This window comes from Carcharodon carcharias, chromosome 8, assembly GCF_017639515.1.
Source record: "Carcharodon carcharias isolate sCarCar2 chromosome 8, sCarCar2.pri, whole genome shotgun sequence".
NCBI classification, from domain to species: Eukaryota; Metazoa; Chordata; class Chondrichthyes; order Lamniformes; family Lamnidae; genus Carcharodon; species Carcharodon carcharias.
Genome location: NC_054474.1, coordinates 895,795 through 912,845, shown reverse-complemented (window position 1 = coordinate 912,845; position 17,051 = coordinate 895,795). Strand labels below are relative to the sequence as shown.

Genomic DNA, 17,051 nt, shown 5'->3' with positions numbered 1-17,051 from the left:
TCGATTGGGAAACTTCATTAAAAGGCATGACAAGACAATAGTTAATATTTAAGAAACAAATGTATGCATTGCAAAATTTATACATTCCTTTCTGGCACAAAAAACACAACAGGAAAAGTGGCTCAACCATGGCTAATAAAAAAAAATTAAGGATAGTATTGGATCCAAAGAGGAATCATATAAAGTTGCTAGAAAAAGTAACAAGTCTGAGGATTGGGAGCAGTTTAGAATTAAGCAAGGAAAACTAAGAGATTGATGAAGAGGGGAAAAATAGAGTACGAGAGTAAACTTGCAAGGATAAAAGCAGACTGTAAAACCTTCTATAAATATCCATTTTGGTAGCAAAAACAGAAAGGCAGATTATTATCTGAATGGCTATCAATTGAGAGAGGGGACTGTGCAACGAGACCTGGGTGTCCTTGTACACCAGTCACTGAAGGTAAGCATGCAGGTGCAGCAGGCGGTAAAGAAAGCAAGTGGAATGTTGGCCTTCATAGCGAGAGGATTCGAGTACAGGAACAGGGATGTTTTGCTGCAATTGTACAGGGTCTTGGTGAGACCACACCTGTAATAATGTGTGCAGTTTTGGTCTCCTTATCTGAGGAAGGATGTTCTTGCTATAGAGGGAATGCAGCAAAGATTTACCCGACTGATTCCTGGGATGGCGGGACTGACATATGAGGAGAGATTGGGTCGATTAGGATTATATTCGCTGGAGTTCAGAAAAATGAGGGGGGATCTCATAGAAACCTATAAAATTCTAAGAGAACTAAACAGGGTAGATGCAGGAAGGATGTTCCCGATGGTGGGGGAGTCCAGAACCAGGGGTCACAGTCTGAGAGTACCGGGTAGACCATTTAGGACTGAGATGACCCAGAAAGTGGTGAGTCTGTGGAATTCGTTACCACAGAAAGTAGTTGAGACCAAAACATTGTATGTTTTCAAGAAGGAGTTAGATATAGCTCTTGGGGTGAAAGGGATCAAAGGGTATGGGGAGAAAGCGGGTGCAGGCTATTGAGTTGGATGATCAGCCATGATCACAATGAATGGCGGAGCAGGCTCAAAGGGCTGAATGGCCTACTCCTGCTCCTAGTTTCTATGTTTGTAAGTATGTAAAAAGAAAAAGATTAGTGAAGACAAATGTAGGTCCCTTTCAGTCCAAAACGGGAGAATCTATAATGGAGAACAAGGAAATGGCAGAGCAATTAAACAGCTACTTTAGTTCTGCCTTCACAGAGGAAGACACAAGTAACTTCCCAAAAATACTAGGGAACCAAGGGTCTAGTGAGAAGGAGGAATTAAAGGAAATTAGTATTACTAAAAAAATAGTGCTGCAGAAATTAATGGGACTGAAAGCCAATAAACCCCCAGGGCCTGATAATCTACATGCAGGGTACTAAAGGAGGTGGTCATGGAAATAGTGGATGTATTGGTTGTCATCTTCCAAAATTCTGTAGATCCTGGAACAGTCCCAGCAGATTGGAGGGTGGAAAATGTAACCCTACTATTTAGAAAAGGAGGGAGGGAGAAAACAGGGAATTACAGACTGGTTAACCTAACATCAGTAGAAGGGAAAATGCTAGAATCTATTATAAAGGATGTGATAACAAGACACTTAGAAAACATCAACAGGATTAGGTAAAGTCAGCATGGATTTATGAAAGGGAAAACAAACCTACCGGAGTTTTTTGAGGATGTAACTAACAGAATAGATAAGGGAGAACCAGTGGATGTGGTGAAATTGGATTTTCAGAAAGATTTTGATAAAGTCCCACATAAGAGTTTAGTGTGTAAAATTAAAGCACACAAAATTGGGGGTAATATATCAGCATGGAATGAGAATTGGTTAGCAGACAGGAAACAGAGAGTAGGAATAAATTGATCTTTTTCAGAATGGCAGATGGTGACTAGTGGGTACCGCAAGGATCTGTACTTGGGCCCCAGCTATTTACAAAATATATCAATGATTTGGATGAGGAAACCAAATGTAATATTTCCAAGTTTGCTGATGACACAAAATTAGGTGGGAATGTGAGTGGTGAGGAGGGTGTTAAGAGGCTTCAAGCCGATTTAGACAGGTTGAGTGAGTGGGCAAGTACAGGACAGATGCAGTATAACGTGGATAAGTGTGAAGGTGTGAAGTTATCCACTTTGATAGAAAAAACAGAATGGCAGAGTAATATTTAAATGGTGATAGATTGGGAAATGTTGATGTACAAAGGAACCTGGGTGTCCTTGTACACCAATCACTGAAAGCAAGAATTCAGGTGCAGCAAACAGTTAAGAAGGCAAATGGTATGTTGGCCTTCATTGCGAGAGGACTTGAGTACAGGAGCAAGGATGTCTTACTGCAGCTGTACAGAGCCTTAGTGAGACCACACCTGGAGTAGTGTGTGCAGTTTTGGTCTCCTTACCTAAGAAAGGATATACTTGCCATAGAAGAAGTGCAGCAAAGGTTCACCAGTCTGATTCCTGAGATGGCAGGATTGTCACATGAGGAGAGATTGGGCTGACCAGGCCTGTATTCACTGGAGTTTAAAAAAATGAGAGGTAATCTAATTGAAACATGTACAAATCTGACAGGCTGGATGCATGGATGATATTTCCTCTGGTTGGGGGGTCTAGAACAATGGGTCACAATCTCAGAATACGGGATAGACTATTTAGGTCTGAGATGAGGAGAAACCTCTTCACTCAGAGGGTGGTGAACCTGTGGGATTCTCTACCACAGAGGCTGTGAAGACCAAGTCACTGAATATATTTAAGAAGGAAATAGATAGATTTCTGGACTGTAAAGGCATCAAGGGATATGGGGAGAGAGCAGGAATACTGCGCTGAGATAGAGGATCAGCCATGATCATAATGAATGGCGGAGCAGGCTCGGAGAGCCGAATGGCCTACTCCTGCTCCTAGTTTCTATGTTTCTTTTGCACTGAGAGCCATGTTATCATGTCACAACCAATTTGATCAGATCATCACATTCTACTGTACAATTCCAAAGCTCGGCACTCGGCTGTTTGGGTTTGCAAAGAACAGAATGACACCGGTGTGGTTTTAATTTGATCATTTGTCAAGTTTGGAAAGGTTCTTCATCAGATTACTCCGTCTTTTTCAACCCTGCTTCAGTAACATCCAGTTGGAACCTCAATGGTTCATCTTGCTAATTTGCCCTGATCTGCAGCAGCCAGAAAGACTAAACTTACCACTGGGATCAGGTTCCAATGATACTGTCCAGCAGAGTGAGTCCTCCCTCTGGAACCCGAAGCAGTGTTGAAGGAGGAATCTGATGAAGAAATTATTCAAATTTGCCAAATGGTCAGATACAAACGGTGTCAGTGTCATTCTCTCCTTCGCAGATTCAAAACATTAAAACATTCAAGTGAGGAGCTTTTGAATTATACTTGTGATGTTTTACTGTGGGGTCACTTTGTTCACAAACCAGCTGCACACTTATCTGTCGGCAGATGAGTTGATTACAATATACTGCAGACGCTGAGACCAATATGAAATGAAGCACATGCTATTTATCTTCACAGACAACAGAGCACTAACATGGCGTGTGCTTCTCCAACCAGACCCTACTCATGACTAACATTAACATGGTAGCCCGCGCTACACAGCTATTGGGTCATACAGTCACATGGTTAATCTGCTCACATTCTCTTAAAGTTGTATTACACCTCAGATTACCATATCCCTCACCCTTTACTTGAAAGTACGTTTTACAATATATTGACAAAAATAAACTATTTACAAATTCAGTCTCTATGGAGGCTTTTCAAATGTGTCAACTGTTGTAGTTTTACAACTTCGGCTGGTTTATCCCTCTCCCTCTCAGGAGTTATCTGTCTATTAGGTTCCCCAGTAGGAACCTGTAAGTTTGCCTCCTCAACTCTCTAAGGTTCAAAGGGTCCTACAGGTACTTCCAAAGCAAGGGGAGTTCCTTCAATATGTGACGTAGACTCCAACAGGAATGTTTTCACCCTCTTTCAGGCCCAATTGCCAGCACTCCTGCTGCCCCTCCCCTCCAAGTTTAACAATGTGAGGGACAACTGTCAGGCAGGTTCTCAAAATCAGGATGTTGGGCAAAACTGAATTCAACATAAAATGATCAGCTTCCTGTTGTTTAAAAAAAAAATTCGGGGCCTTGTTAGTAATTTTGCTTTCTTTTCCTACATGTCTCCTTTTGATGGGTTTTCTTCTTGGCAGTGCTGACTTTAATCTCAGCTTCCTCTTCAATTTCCCTATTGGTCAGACCAAGCTTAGGTATGAGCTCAACTTGAATGAACTTGGTGGTTGAATCTTCCAGCATTTCCTCATCTCTCAGCTCCTTTGAAATCTCAGGGGTCTCTAGTTTTAAAGATTCTTGGCTTTCACGTAGCTGATTCTTCAGCTCTTCCATTTCTTTTTTATATTTGTTGTTGTTTCCTGGAGAATTAAGTATTGTTTTGCTTTCTTGGCTAATTGATTCTTCATCTCGGCTAGAGATATGCTGAGTTCCTTCTGTCCTTCTTCATACGTTTTTAGAGATGCAAACTGGGATCTGCGGGAATCTTGTAATTTTGGAAAGTCCTTCAGCAGGTTTTCTTTTTTTTTGTAGGTTACTGACTTCAACTCAAGCTCTGTCCTGAAGCATCGGCTCTTCGAGTCCCTTTACACGCTCTTTTTTCCAAACTGCAACATTTCCTGCTTCTGATTAAGATCTCAGTAATCTCTCAAGATTGATCTCAATTAACCTGCTTCTTCCGAGGAGACTTGATCCTCTGCCTGCTATCACCATGAGGGGTAGATTAGCAGACTGGCTTCTACATGGAGTAGTTGGGCTGGTAAGATGGGCAGAGCAGTGGCAAAGGGAATTTAATCTTGAGAAGTGTGAGCTGATGCATTTAGGGAGGACTAACATGGCAAGGGAATACACAATGAATGGTAGGACCCTAGGAAGTACAAAGGATCAGAGGGACCTTGGTGTACATGTCCATAGATCCCTGAAGCCAACAGCACGGGTAGATAAGGTGGTTAAGAAGGCATATGGGATACTTACCTTTGTTAGCTGAGATATAGAATATAAGAGCAGGGAGGTTATGTTGGAACTGTTTAAAACGCTAGTTAGGCCACATCTGGAGTACTGTGTGCAGTTCTGGTCGCCACATTATAAGAAGGATGTGATTGCACTGGAGAGGGTGCAGAGGAGATTCACCAGGATGTTGCCTGGGCTGGAGCATTTCAGCTATGAAGAGAGATTGGATAGGCTAGGGTTGTTTTCCTCAGAGCAGAGAAGGTTGAGGTGGGGGGGACCTGATAGAGGTATACAAAATTATGAAGGGCATAGATAGGGTAGATAGGAAGAAACTTTTCCCCTTAGCGCAGGTATCAGTAACCAGGGCAGGAGGTTTAGAGGGGATTTGAGGAAAAGGTTTTTCACCCAGAGCGTGGTTGGAACCTGGAACTCACTGCCTGAGGGGGTGGTAGAGGCAGGAACCCTCACAACATTTAAGTAGTATTTAGATGAGCACTTGAAACACCTCAGCACACAGGGCTACAGGCCAAGTGCTGGAAAATGGGATTAGAATAGATAGATGCTTGATGGCTGGCATGGACACGATGGGCCGAAGAGCCTGTTTCTGTGCTGTATAACTCTATGGCTCTATAGTGTACTAGAACTTTGCATATCGTAGGTCTCCACCAGCACTCTTTCACTCGTAGGTCTCCACCAGCATATGTCTTTAGTCTGGCATCCGAGTTTTCGAGCTTTAGTGTGTGGTCTCCTCCATTCAGATACTTAAACGTCTGTTCCCCTATGATTGTTGTCACCTCCTGTATCCACCTCCATTCGAATGGGTTTTCTGTTCATTTCTACTGTCACGTAGATTGGCTCTGTTTTACCCATTTTTAAGTTGTGTAGTGAGTAAATATCTGACTCTGTTTCTTCTGGTTCCTCCATTTTATAAATGTCACAACTTCTGCCTTTTTGTTTGAAATTTTGCCTCAATCTGTCTTACTGCATAACGTGCCCATTGCAATGGCAGTAGGAACACTCGATTGTTTTATATTGTTGTTCGTTTGTAGGCTGTCTGGTTCTAAACCTGCTATTATTAACGTTGTTGTTATCTGTTAAACCATTGCTTTTTGCTGGTCTGTTAATGGTGGCTGTTTCCTGCCTTTCCCTGGAGCCCTGTGCTTCTGCACCAATTCTAACCGGTGCTTCCCTCCCAGCGTGAAGGATGGCGCCATTTTGTGCTCCCTTGATAGCTTCTGAATCCCTGACTCAAAATTTCTCAGATTGCTCTCAGTAGCCACCAGGAGATCAATGCCAATTCCAGGGAATTCCCAGCCATTCTGGGACAGTTGGTGAGCCTATCCCAGCGGAGCTGGTGTTGAGTGATGTGCTAATGTTGGACCACCTTTTTTACCATTGGATTTACATATCAAACTCCTTCTTCAATGTATCTGTTATTAATCTCAGCCACTCCCAGTAGCAGCAAGTTCCACATTCTCATCACCCCTGAGTAAAGAAATCTCTCCTAAATTTCTTTTGGATTTATTGGTGACTATTTTGTATTTATGACCTGGAGTTATGGACTGAAAGTGAAAGGTTCACCAGACTGGTTCCTGGGATGGCAGGATTGTCGTATGAGGAAAGATTGGGCTGACAAGGCCTGTATTCACTGGAGTTTAGAAGAATGAGAGGAGATTGAAACATATAAAGTTCTGACAGGGATGGACAGACTGGATGCAGGGATGATGTTTCCTCTGGTGGGGGGCGGGGGGGGTGGGGTGTGGTGGGGAGTCTAGGAAAAGGGGTCACAGTTTCAGGATACGGGGTAGACCATTTAGGACTGAGATGAGGAGAAACTTCTTCACTCAGAGGGTGATGAACCTGTGGAATTCTCAACCACAGAGGCTGTGGAGGCCAAGTCACTGAATATATTTAAGAAAGAAACAGATAGATTTCTGGACACTAAAAGCATCACGGGGTATTGGGAGAGTGCAGGAGTATGGTGTTGAAATAGAGGATCAGCCATGACCTGAAAAGGGAGAATTTGCAAAGTTACAGGGATAAGGCAGGGGAGTGAGACAAGGTGGAATGCTCTTTCAGAGAGCCAGTGTAGACTCAATGGGCTGAATGGCCTCCTTCTGCACTGTAAAGATACTGTGATGATCATATTGAATGATGGACTAGGCTCAAATGACCTCCTCCCATGCAAACATCTATGTCCACTCAAACTCTTTCATAATTTTGGAAACCTTGATTAGCTCCCCTCTTCCAACTTCTTTTTTTATTCATTCATGGGATGTAGGTATCAATGGCTAGGCCAGCATTTATTACCCATCCCTAATTGCCCTTAAACTGTCTTGCTTGGCCATTTATATTAATTATTCTAATCAAATTCTACCATCCACCTTGGTAGGATTTGAACCCAGGTTCCCAGAGCATTACCCTGGGTCTGTGGAAGACAAATGCAGCAGCACTACTACTACACCATCACCTCTGTTATCTAATAAAGATACTTTCTAAATACTAAACCACCTAGCTTGAGTGTCAATTATTCACCAAGCTACAGGATCAATCTACAAGCTATGTTTAATGTTGATAAATGTGAAGTGATAATTATGGTGGGAATAACGAGGAGAGGCAATAACTCATGGGTACAATTCTAAAGGGGGTGCAGGAGCAGAGGGAGTTGGCTGAGGCTGGTGGGTGGAGGGTATATATCTACATAAGTTACTGAAGGTGGCAGGGCAGATTGAGAGAATGATGAATAAAACATATGACATTCTGGGCTTTAGAGGCAGAGACTTGAGTCACAGAATCACAGAATTGTTACAGTGTAGAAGGAGACCATTCAGCCCATCGTTTCTGCACAGGCTCTCTGAACATTTTAACTTGGTGCCAATCTCTTGCCTTTTCCCTGTAACCCTACACATTGTTTCTATTTAAATAATAATCCAATCCCCTCTTAAATGCCTCAATTGAACCTGCCCCCACCACTTCCAGTCAGTGCATTCCAAACCCTAATTACTTGCTGTGTGAAAATGTTTTTACTCATCTCACATTTGCTTCCTTTGGAAAACACTTTAAAACTGTGCCCTCTGGTTCTCGATCCATTTACGAGAGGCAACATTTTCTCCCTATTTACTCTGTCCAGACCCCTCATGATTTTGAAAACTTCTATCAAGTCTCCTTTCAGCCTTCTTCTCTCCAAGGAAAACAGTCCCAACTTCTCCAATCTTTTCTCATAACTGAAGTGTCTTGTCCCTGGAACCATTCTTGTAAACCTCTTCTGCACTCTCCCCAATGCATTCACATCCTTCCTATAGTGTGGTGCCCAGAACTGTACACAACACTCCAGCTGAGGTCTAACCAGTGTCTTATGTAAGTTCATCATAACGTCCCTGCTCTTGTACTCTATGACCCTATTAATGAAGCCGAAAATACTGTATGCTTTAGAAACAGCTCTCTCTACCTGTCCTGCCACCTTTAATGATTTATGTATGTATGCACCCAGGCCTCTTTGCTCTTCACAAGGGCAAGGAAGTTATAGTGAACTGGTTCAGTCTCAACTGAAGCATTATGTCCAGTTCTGGGCATGACATTTTAGGAAGGATGTGAAGGCAGTAGAGTGTTGGTTCCAGGTATGAGAGACTTCAGTTATGTAGATAGATTGGAGGTGCTGAGACTGTTTTCTTTGGAGAAGAGAATACGACAACAACAAGGGCAATTGCAGCCCTGTTGACCCTGCAAAGCCCTCCTTATTGAAATGTGGGGGCTGGCGCCAAAATTGGGAGAGCTATCTCACAGACTAGTCAAGCAACAGACTGACATAGTCATTCTCACAGAATCATACCTTACAGATAATGTCCCAGACTCCACCTTCACCATCCCTGGGTATGTCCTGTCCTACCGGCAGGATAGACCCAGCAGAGGGGGAGGCACAGTGGTATACAGTCAGGAGGAAGTTTCCCTGGGAGTCCTCAACATCAACTCTGGACCCCGTGAAGTCTCATGGCATCAGGTCAAACATGGGCCAGGAAACCTCCTGCTGATTAACACAAACCGCCCTCCATCAGCTGATGAATCAGTGCTCCTCCATGTTGAGCACCACTTGGAGGAAGCACTGAGGGTGGCAAGGGTGCAGAATGTGCTCTGGGTGGGGGACTTCAATGTCCATCACCAAGAGTGGCTCGGTAGCACCACTACTGACCGAGCTGGCTGAGTCCTAAAGGACATAGCTGCTAGGCTGGGTCTGCGGCAGGTGGTGAGGGAACTAACAAGAGGGAAAAACACACTTGACCTCATCCTCACCAACCTGTCTGCCGCAGTTGCATCTGTCCATGACAGTATTCAGGATACCCTCCATCGTGTTGTGTGGCACTGCCACTATGCTAAATGAGATAGATTTCAAAAGATCTAGAAACTCAAGGCTGGGCATCCATGAGGCGCTGTGGGCCATCAGCAGCAGCAGAATTGTACTCGAACACAATCTGTAACCTCATGGCCCGGCATATCCCCCCACTCTACCATTACCAACAAGCCTGGGGATGGACCCTGGTTCAATGAAGAGAGCAGGAGGGCATGCCAAGAGCAGCACCAGGCATACTTAAAAATGAGGTGTCAACCCGGTGAAGCTATAACACAGGACTACTTGTGTGCCAAACAGCATAAGCAGCAAGTGAACGACAGAGCTAAGCGATCCTACAACCAACAGATCAGATCTAAGCTGTACAGTCCTGCCACATCCAGTCATGAATGGTGATGAACAATTAAACAACTCACTCAAGGAGGAGGCTCCACAAATAACCTCATCCCCAAAGAAGGAGGAGCCCAGCACATCAGTGCAAAAGATAAGGCTGAAGCATTCGCAACAATCTTCAGCCAGAAGTGCCAAATGGATGCAGGTCTTGCTGCATTTGGACATGGACTGCTTCAGTATCTGAGGAGTCGCGAATGGTGCTGAACATTGTGCAATCAACAGCGAACATTCCCACTTCTGACCTTATGATGGAAGGAAGGTCATTGATGAAGCAGCTGAAGATGGTTGGGCCGAGGACACTACCCTGAGGAATTCCTACAGTGACGTCTTGGAGCTGAGATTACTGACCTCCAACAACCACAACCATCTTCCTTTGTGCTAGGTATGACTCCAACCAGCGGAGAGCTTTCCCCCTGATTCCCATTGACTCCAGTTTTGCTAGGGCTCCTTGATGCCACACTTGGTCAAATGTGGCCTTGATGTCAAGGGCAGTCACTCTCACCTCACCTTGGGAGTTCAGCTCTTTTGACCATGTTTGAACCAAGGCTGTAATGAGGTCAGGAGCTGAGTGGCCCTAGTGGAACGCAAACTGGGCATGAGTGAGCAGGTTATTGCTAAGCAAGTGCTGCTTGATAGCACTGTTGATGACCCCTTCCATTACTTTACTGATGATGGAGAATTGAGTGATGGGGCAGTAATTGGCTGGGTTGGATTTGTCCTGCTGTGTACCAGACATAGCTGGGCAATTTTCCACATACCTGGGTAGATGTCAGCTTTGAAACTGAAACTGTACTGGAACAGCTTGGCTAGGAGCGTGGCAAGTTCTGGAGCACAAATCTTCAACACTATTGCTGGAATGTTGTCAGGGCCCATAGCCTTTGCAATATCCAGTGTCTTCAGCCGTTTCTTGATATTAAGTGGAGTGAATTGAATTGGCTGAAGACTGGCAATTGTGATGCTGGGGACCTCTGGAGGAGGTCGAGATGGATCATCCACTTGGCACTTCTGGCTGAAGATTGTTGCGAATGCTTCAGCCTTATCTTTTGCACTGATGTGCTGGGCTCCTCCTTCTTTGGGGATGAGGTTATTTGTGGAGCCTCTTCCTCTAGTGAGTTGTTTAATTGTTCATCACCATTCATGACTGGATGTGGCAGGACTGTAGAGCTAGATCTGATCTGTTGGTTGTAGGATCGCTTAGCTCTGTCGATCACTTGCTGCTTATGCTGTTTGGCACACAATTTAAGGCGATTGGCAAAAGAAGCAACAAAGACTTGAGGAAAAACTTATTTATGTAGCAAGCGGTTCAGATTATGGAAAGCACCACTTGAGAGGGTGCTGGAGACAGATTCAATTGTGGATTTCAAAAGGGAATTGGATTATCACCTGAAAAGAGAAAAATGGAGAGCTATGGGGAAAAGGCAGGGGAGGGACACTAGGTGAGTAGCTATGACAGAGAGCTAGCAGAGCCATTGTGGGCCGAATGGACTTCTCTGTGCTATAACCATTCTGTGATTCAAAATACAGCACATTTTATGGCAACATTCCTGTGTAACTAATACTAAAGTACTCTTTGTTTTCTCTGTCTGTCAGGGAAATGTCCAAGTCCATTGAAGAACAGAGACTTTGTTACCCTGCGATCTTGGCTTCCTCTAGGCAGTGACTACATGATCATTAACTATTCAGTGAAGCACCCAGTGAGTATCATTACATGAAAGAGGTTCTCCTGTCCATGGTGAAGCACTGTGTGTTCATTGCTTTTGAAAAGAACTGACGTATGACATTAGAAAATTCATCATGTCTAGCAGCATCTGTGGAGAGAGACAGAGCTCTTCCAAAGAAGAGTCATACGGACTCGAAATGTTAACTCTGATTCTCTCTCCACAGATGCTGCCAGACCTGCTGAGGTTTTCCAGCATTTTCTGTTTTTGTTTCAAATTTTCTGCAGCATTGTTGTCATATATAACGTCAATAAATATAAAATCCAGGGTACAAGTGGAGGTCTTTCAGGTGGAGAAGCTTCTATAGCAGCTGATTAAACATTACTCACTGTAAGTCCAATGGATTGGAAATGGTGAAACCGTACAATGTCTATTCTTTATATTGACAGAATGCTTACAGACCGAGTCCCAGACATTAGCTAAATTTGAAATGATTGCATTTACTGCCCCTCTGAGGATCGTTACCTTGTCGTGGTGGTTGGGGGGGATTCTGTGACCCTGTGAAACTTGGAGCTATGTCTTCTGGAGGCGAGAACTCCTGGTAGGGTCTCCCTTGGCAACGAGGTCCAAGGTGAGGTTCCAGGCAAAGAGTGATCTACCAAAGACCCCCCATGATGGTTCCAAAAATAACACAGGGAATCTCGCCCGGAACAGGGATACCAGGCCCACGCCTGCAGTCAGGCCGCGGGGTGGAGAGTACTTGTGAACACCTGATGGCGGGGCCACCCACCTAACCCAGACAGGCTAAGCCAAAATGGCTTTGTGGGGCCAACATGTGGACACACCACCAACAAAGAAAAGGGTGGAGGCCGGGCACAATGTTAGTGTGGCAGTGAGTGAGAGTGGGACTGATCAATTCTAGTTTGGTAGTGAGTGAGAGTGGGACTGATCAATGCTAGTATGGTAGTGAGTGAGAATGGGACTGATCAATGATAGTGTGGCAATGAGTGGGAGTGGGACTTTTCAATTCTAGTGTGGTAGTGAGTGAGAATTGGACCGATCAATGCTAGTATGGTAGTGAGTGAGAGTGGGACTGATCAATTCTAGTGTGGCAGTGAGTGAGAGTGGGACTGATTAATGCTAGTGTGGTAGTGAGTGAGAGTGGGAATGATCAATGCTAGTATGTTAGTGAGTGAGAGTGGGACTGATCAATGCTAGTGTGGTAGTGAGTGAGAGTGGGACGGATCAATGCTAGTGTGGTAGTGAGTGAGAGTGGGAATGATCAATGCTAGTATGTTAGTGAGTGAGAGTGGGACTGATCAATGCTAGTGTAGTAGTGAGTGAGAGTGGAACTGATCAATGCTAGTGTGGTAGTGAGCGAGAGGGGAATTAATCAATGCTAGTGTGGTAGTGAGTGAGAGTGGGACTGATCAATACTAGTGTGGTAGTGAGTAAGAGTGGGACTGATCAATGCTAGTATGGTAGTGAGTGAGAGTGGGACTGATCAATGCTAATATAGTAGTGAGTGAGAGTGGGACTGATCAATTCTAGTGTGGTAGTGAGTGAGAATGGGACTGATCAATGATAGTGTGGCAATGAGTGAGAGTGGGACTTTTCAATGCTAGTGTGGCAGTGACTGAGAGTGGGACTGATCAATGCTAGTATGGTAGTGAGTGAGAGTGGGTCTGATCAATGATAGTGTGGTAGTGAGTGAGAGTGGGACTGATCAATGCTAATATAGTAGTGAGTGAGAGTGGGACTGATCAATTCTAGTGTGGTAGTGAGTGAGAGCGGGACTGATCAATGCTAGTGTGGTAGTGAGTGAGAGTGGGACTGATCAATGCTAATATAGTAGTGAGTGAGAGTGGGACTGATCAATTCTAGTGTGGTACTGAGATGAGAGTGGGACTGATCAATTCTAGTGTGGTAGTAAGTGAGAGTGGGACTGATCAATTCTAGTGTGGTAGTGAGTGAGAGTGGGACTGATCAATGCTAATATAGTAGTGAGTGAGAGTGGGACTGATCAATCATAGTGTGGTAGTGAGTGAGAGTGGGACTGATCAATGCTAGTGTGGTAGTGAGTGAGAGTGGGACTGATCAATGCTAGTGTGGTAGTGAGTGAGATGGGGACTGATCAATGCTAATATAGTAGTGAGTGAGAGTGGGACTGATCAATTCTAGTGTGGCAGTGAGTGAGAGTGGGACTGATCAATGCAAATAAGGTAGTGAGTGAGAGTGGGAATGATCAATAATAGTATGGTAGTGAGTGAGAGTGGGTCTGATCAATGCTAGTGTCGTAGTGAGTGAGAGTGGGACTGATCAATTCAAGTGTGGCAGTGATTGAGAGTGGGACTGATCAATTCAAGTGTGGTAGTGAGTGAGAGTGGGTCTGATCAATTCTAGTATGGTAGTGAGTGAGAGTGGGTCTGATCAATGCTAGTGTGGTAGTGAGTGAGAGTGGGACTGATCAATGCTAATATAGTAGTGAGTGAAAGTGGGACTGATCAATTCTAGTGTGGTAGTGAGTGAGAATGGGACTGATCAATGATAGTGTGGCAATGAGTGAGAGTGGGACTTTTCAATGCTAGTATGGTAGTGAGTGAGAGTGGGACTGATCAATTCTAGTGTGGCAGTGAGTGAGAGTGGGATTGATTAATGCTATTGTGGTAGTGAGTGAGAGTGGGAATGATCAATGCTAGTATGTTAGTGAGTGAGAGTGGGACTGATCAATGCTAGTGTGGCAGTGAGTGAGAGTGGGATTGATTAATGCTAGTGTGGTAGAGAGTGAGAGTGGGACTGATCAATTCTAGTGTGGTAGTGAGTGAGAGTGGGAATGATCAATGCTAGTATGTTAGTGAGTGGGAGTGGGACTGATCAATGCTAGTGTAGTAGTGAGTGAGAGTGGAACTGATCAATGCTAGTGTGGTAGTGAGCGAGAGGGGGATTGATCAATGCTAGTGTGGTAGTGAGTGAGAGTGGGACAGATCAATGCTAGTGTGGTAGTGAGTAAGAGTGGGACTGATCAATGCTAGTATGGTAGTGAGTGAGAGTGGGACTGATCAATGCTAATATAGTAGTGAGTGAGAGTGGGACTGATCAATTCTAGTGTGGTAGTGAGTGAGAATGGGACTGATCAATGATAGTGTGGCAATGAGTGAGACTGGGACTTTTCAATGCTAGTATGGTAGTGAGTGAGAGAGGGACTGATCAATTCTAGTGTGGCAGTGAGTGAGAGTGGGATTGATTAATGCTAGTGTGGTAGTGAGTGAGAGTGGGATGGATCAATGCTAGTATGTTAGTGAGTGAGAGTGGGACTGATCAATGCTAGTGTGGTAGTGAGTGAGAGTGGGACTGATCAATGCCAGTGTGGGAGAGAGTGAGAGTGGGAATGATCAATGCTAGTATGTTAGTGAGTGAGAGTGGCACTGATCAATTCTAGTGTGGTAGTGAGTGAGAGTGGGAATGATCAATGCTAGTATGTTAGTGAGTGAGAGTGGGACTGATCAATGCTAGTGTAGTAGTGAGTGAGAGTGGGACAGATCAATGCTAGTGTGGTAGTGAGCGAGAGGGGGATTGATCAATGCTAGTGTGGTAGTGAGTGAGAGTGGGAAAGATCAATGCTAGTGTGGCAGTGACTGAGAGTGGGACTGATCAATGCTAGTGTGGTAGTGAGTGAGAGTGGGTCTGATCAATGATAGTGTCGTAGTGAGTGAGAGTGGGACTGATCAATGCTAATATAGTAGTGAGTGAGAGTGGGACTGATCAATTCTAGTGTGGTAGTGAGTGAGAGCGGGACTGATCAATGCTAGTGTGGTAGTGAGTGAGAGTGGGACTGATCAATGCTAATATAGTAGTGAGTGAGAGTGGGACTGATCAATTCTAGTGTGGTACTGAGATGAGAGTGGGACTGATCAATTCTAGTGTGGTAGTAAGTGAGAGTGGGACTGATCAATTCTAGTGTGGTAGTGAGTGAGAGTGGGACTGATCAAAGCTAATATAGTAGTGAGTGAGAGTGGGACTGATCAATTCTAGTGTGGTAGTGAGTGAGAGTGGGACTGATCAATGCTAGTGTGGTAGTGAGTGAGAGTGGGACTGATCAATGCTAGTGTGGTAGTGAGTGAGATGGGGACTGATCAATGCTAATATAGTAGTGAGTGAGAGTGGGACTGATCAATTCTAGTGTGGCAGTGAGTGAGAGTGGGACTGATCAATGCAAATAAGGTAGTGAGTGAGAGTGGGAATGATCAATAATAGTATGGTAGTGAGTGAGAGTGGGTCTGATCAATGCTAGTGTCGTAGTGAGTTAGAGTGGGACTGATCAATTCAAGTGTGGCAGTGATTGAGAGTGGGACTGATCAATTCAAGTGTGGTAGTGAGTGAGAGTGGGTCTGATCAATTCTAGTATGGTAGTGAGTGAGAGTGGGTCTGATCAATGATAGTGTGGTAGTGAGTGAGAGTGGGACTGATCAATGCTAATATAGTAGTGAGTGAGAGTGGGACTGATCAATTCTAGTGTGGTAGTGAGTGAGAGCGGGACTGATCAATGCTAGTGTGGTAGTGAGTGAGAGTGGGACTGATCAATGCTAATATAGTAGTGAGTGAGAGTGGGACTGATCAATTCTAGTGTGGTACTGAGATGAGAGTGGGACTGATCAATTCTAGTGTGGTAGTAAGTGAGAGTGGGACTGATCAATTCTAGTGTGGTAGTGAGTGAGAGTGGGACTGATCAATGCTAATATAGTAGTGAGTGAGAGTGGGACTGATCAATCCTGATGTGGTAGTGAGTGAGAGTGGGACTGATCAATGCTAGTGTGGTAGTGAGTGAGAGTGGGACTGATCAATGCTAGTGTGGTAGTGAGTGAGATGGGGACTGATCAATGCTAATATAGTAGTGAGTGAGAGTGGGACTGATCAATTCTAGTGTGGCAGTGAGTGAGAGTGGGACTGATCAATGCAAATAAGGTAGTGAGTGAGAGTGGGAATGATCAATAATAGTATGGTAGTGAGTGAGAGTGGGTCTGATCAATGCTAGTGTCGTAGTGAGTGAGAGTGGGACTGATCAATTCAAGTGTGGCAGTGATTGAGAGTGGGACTGATCAATTCAAGTGTGGTAGTGAGTGAGAGTGGGTCTGATCAATTCTAGTATGGTAGTGAGTGAGAGTGGGTCTGATCAATGCTAGTGTGGTAGTGAGTGAGAGTGGGACTGATCAATGCTAATATAGTAGTGAGTGAAAGTGGGACTGATCAATTCTAGTGTGGTAGTGAGTGAGAATGGGACTGATCAATGATAGTGTGGCAATGAGTGAGAGTGGGACTTTTCAATGCTAGTATGGTAGTGAGTGAGAGTGGGACTGATCAATTCTAGTGTGGCCGTGAGTGAGAGTGGGATTGATTAATGCTATTGTGGTAGTGAGTGAGAGTGGGAATGATCAATGCTAGTATGTTAGTGAGTGAGAGTGGGACTGATCAATGCTAGTGTGGCAGTGAGTGAGAGTGGGATTGATTAATGCTAGTGTGGTAGAGAGTGAGAGTGGGACTGATCAATTCTAGTGTGGTAGTGAGTGAGAGTGGGAATGATCAATGCTAGTATGTTAGTGAGTGGGAGTGGGACTGATCAATGCTAGTGTAGTAGTGAGTGAGA

General features: G+C 44.5%; 1 protein-coding gene across 1 annotated transcript in view; it reads left to right on the top strand.

The window, feature by feature from the left end:
- stard15 (StAR-related lipid transfer (START) domain containing 15) overlaps nucleotides 1-17,051 on the top strand; it is a 311,243-nt gene that overhangs the window by 150,328 nt on the left and 143,864 nt on the right. The window contains exon 3 of the mRNA XM_041193464.1: nucleotides 11,343-11,446. Within this exon, the coding sequence (XP_041049398.1) occupies nucleotides 11,343-11,446 (104 nt within the window). The remainder of the gene's footprint in view (nucleotides 1-11,342; nucleotides 11,447-17,051) is intronic.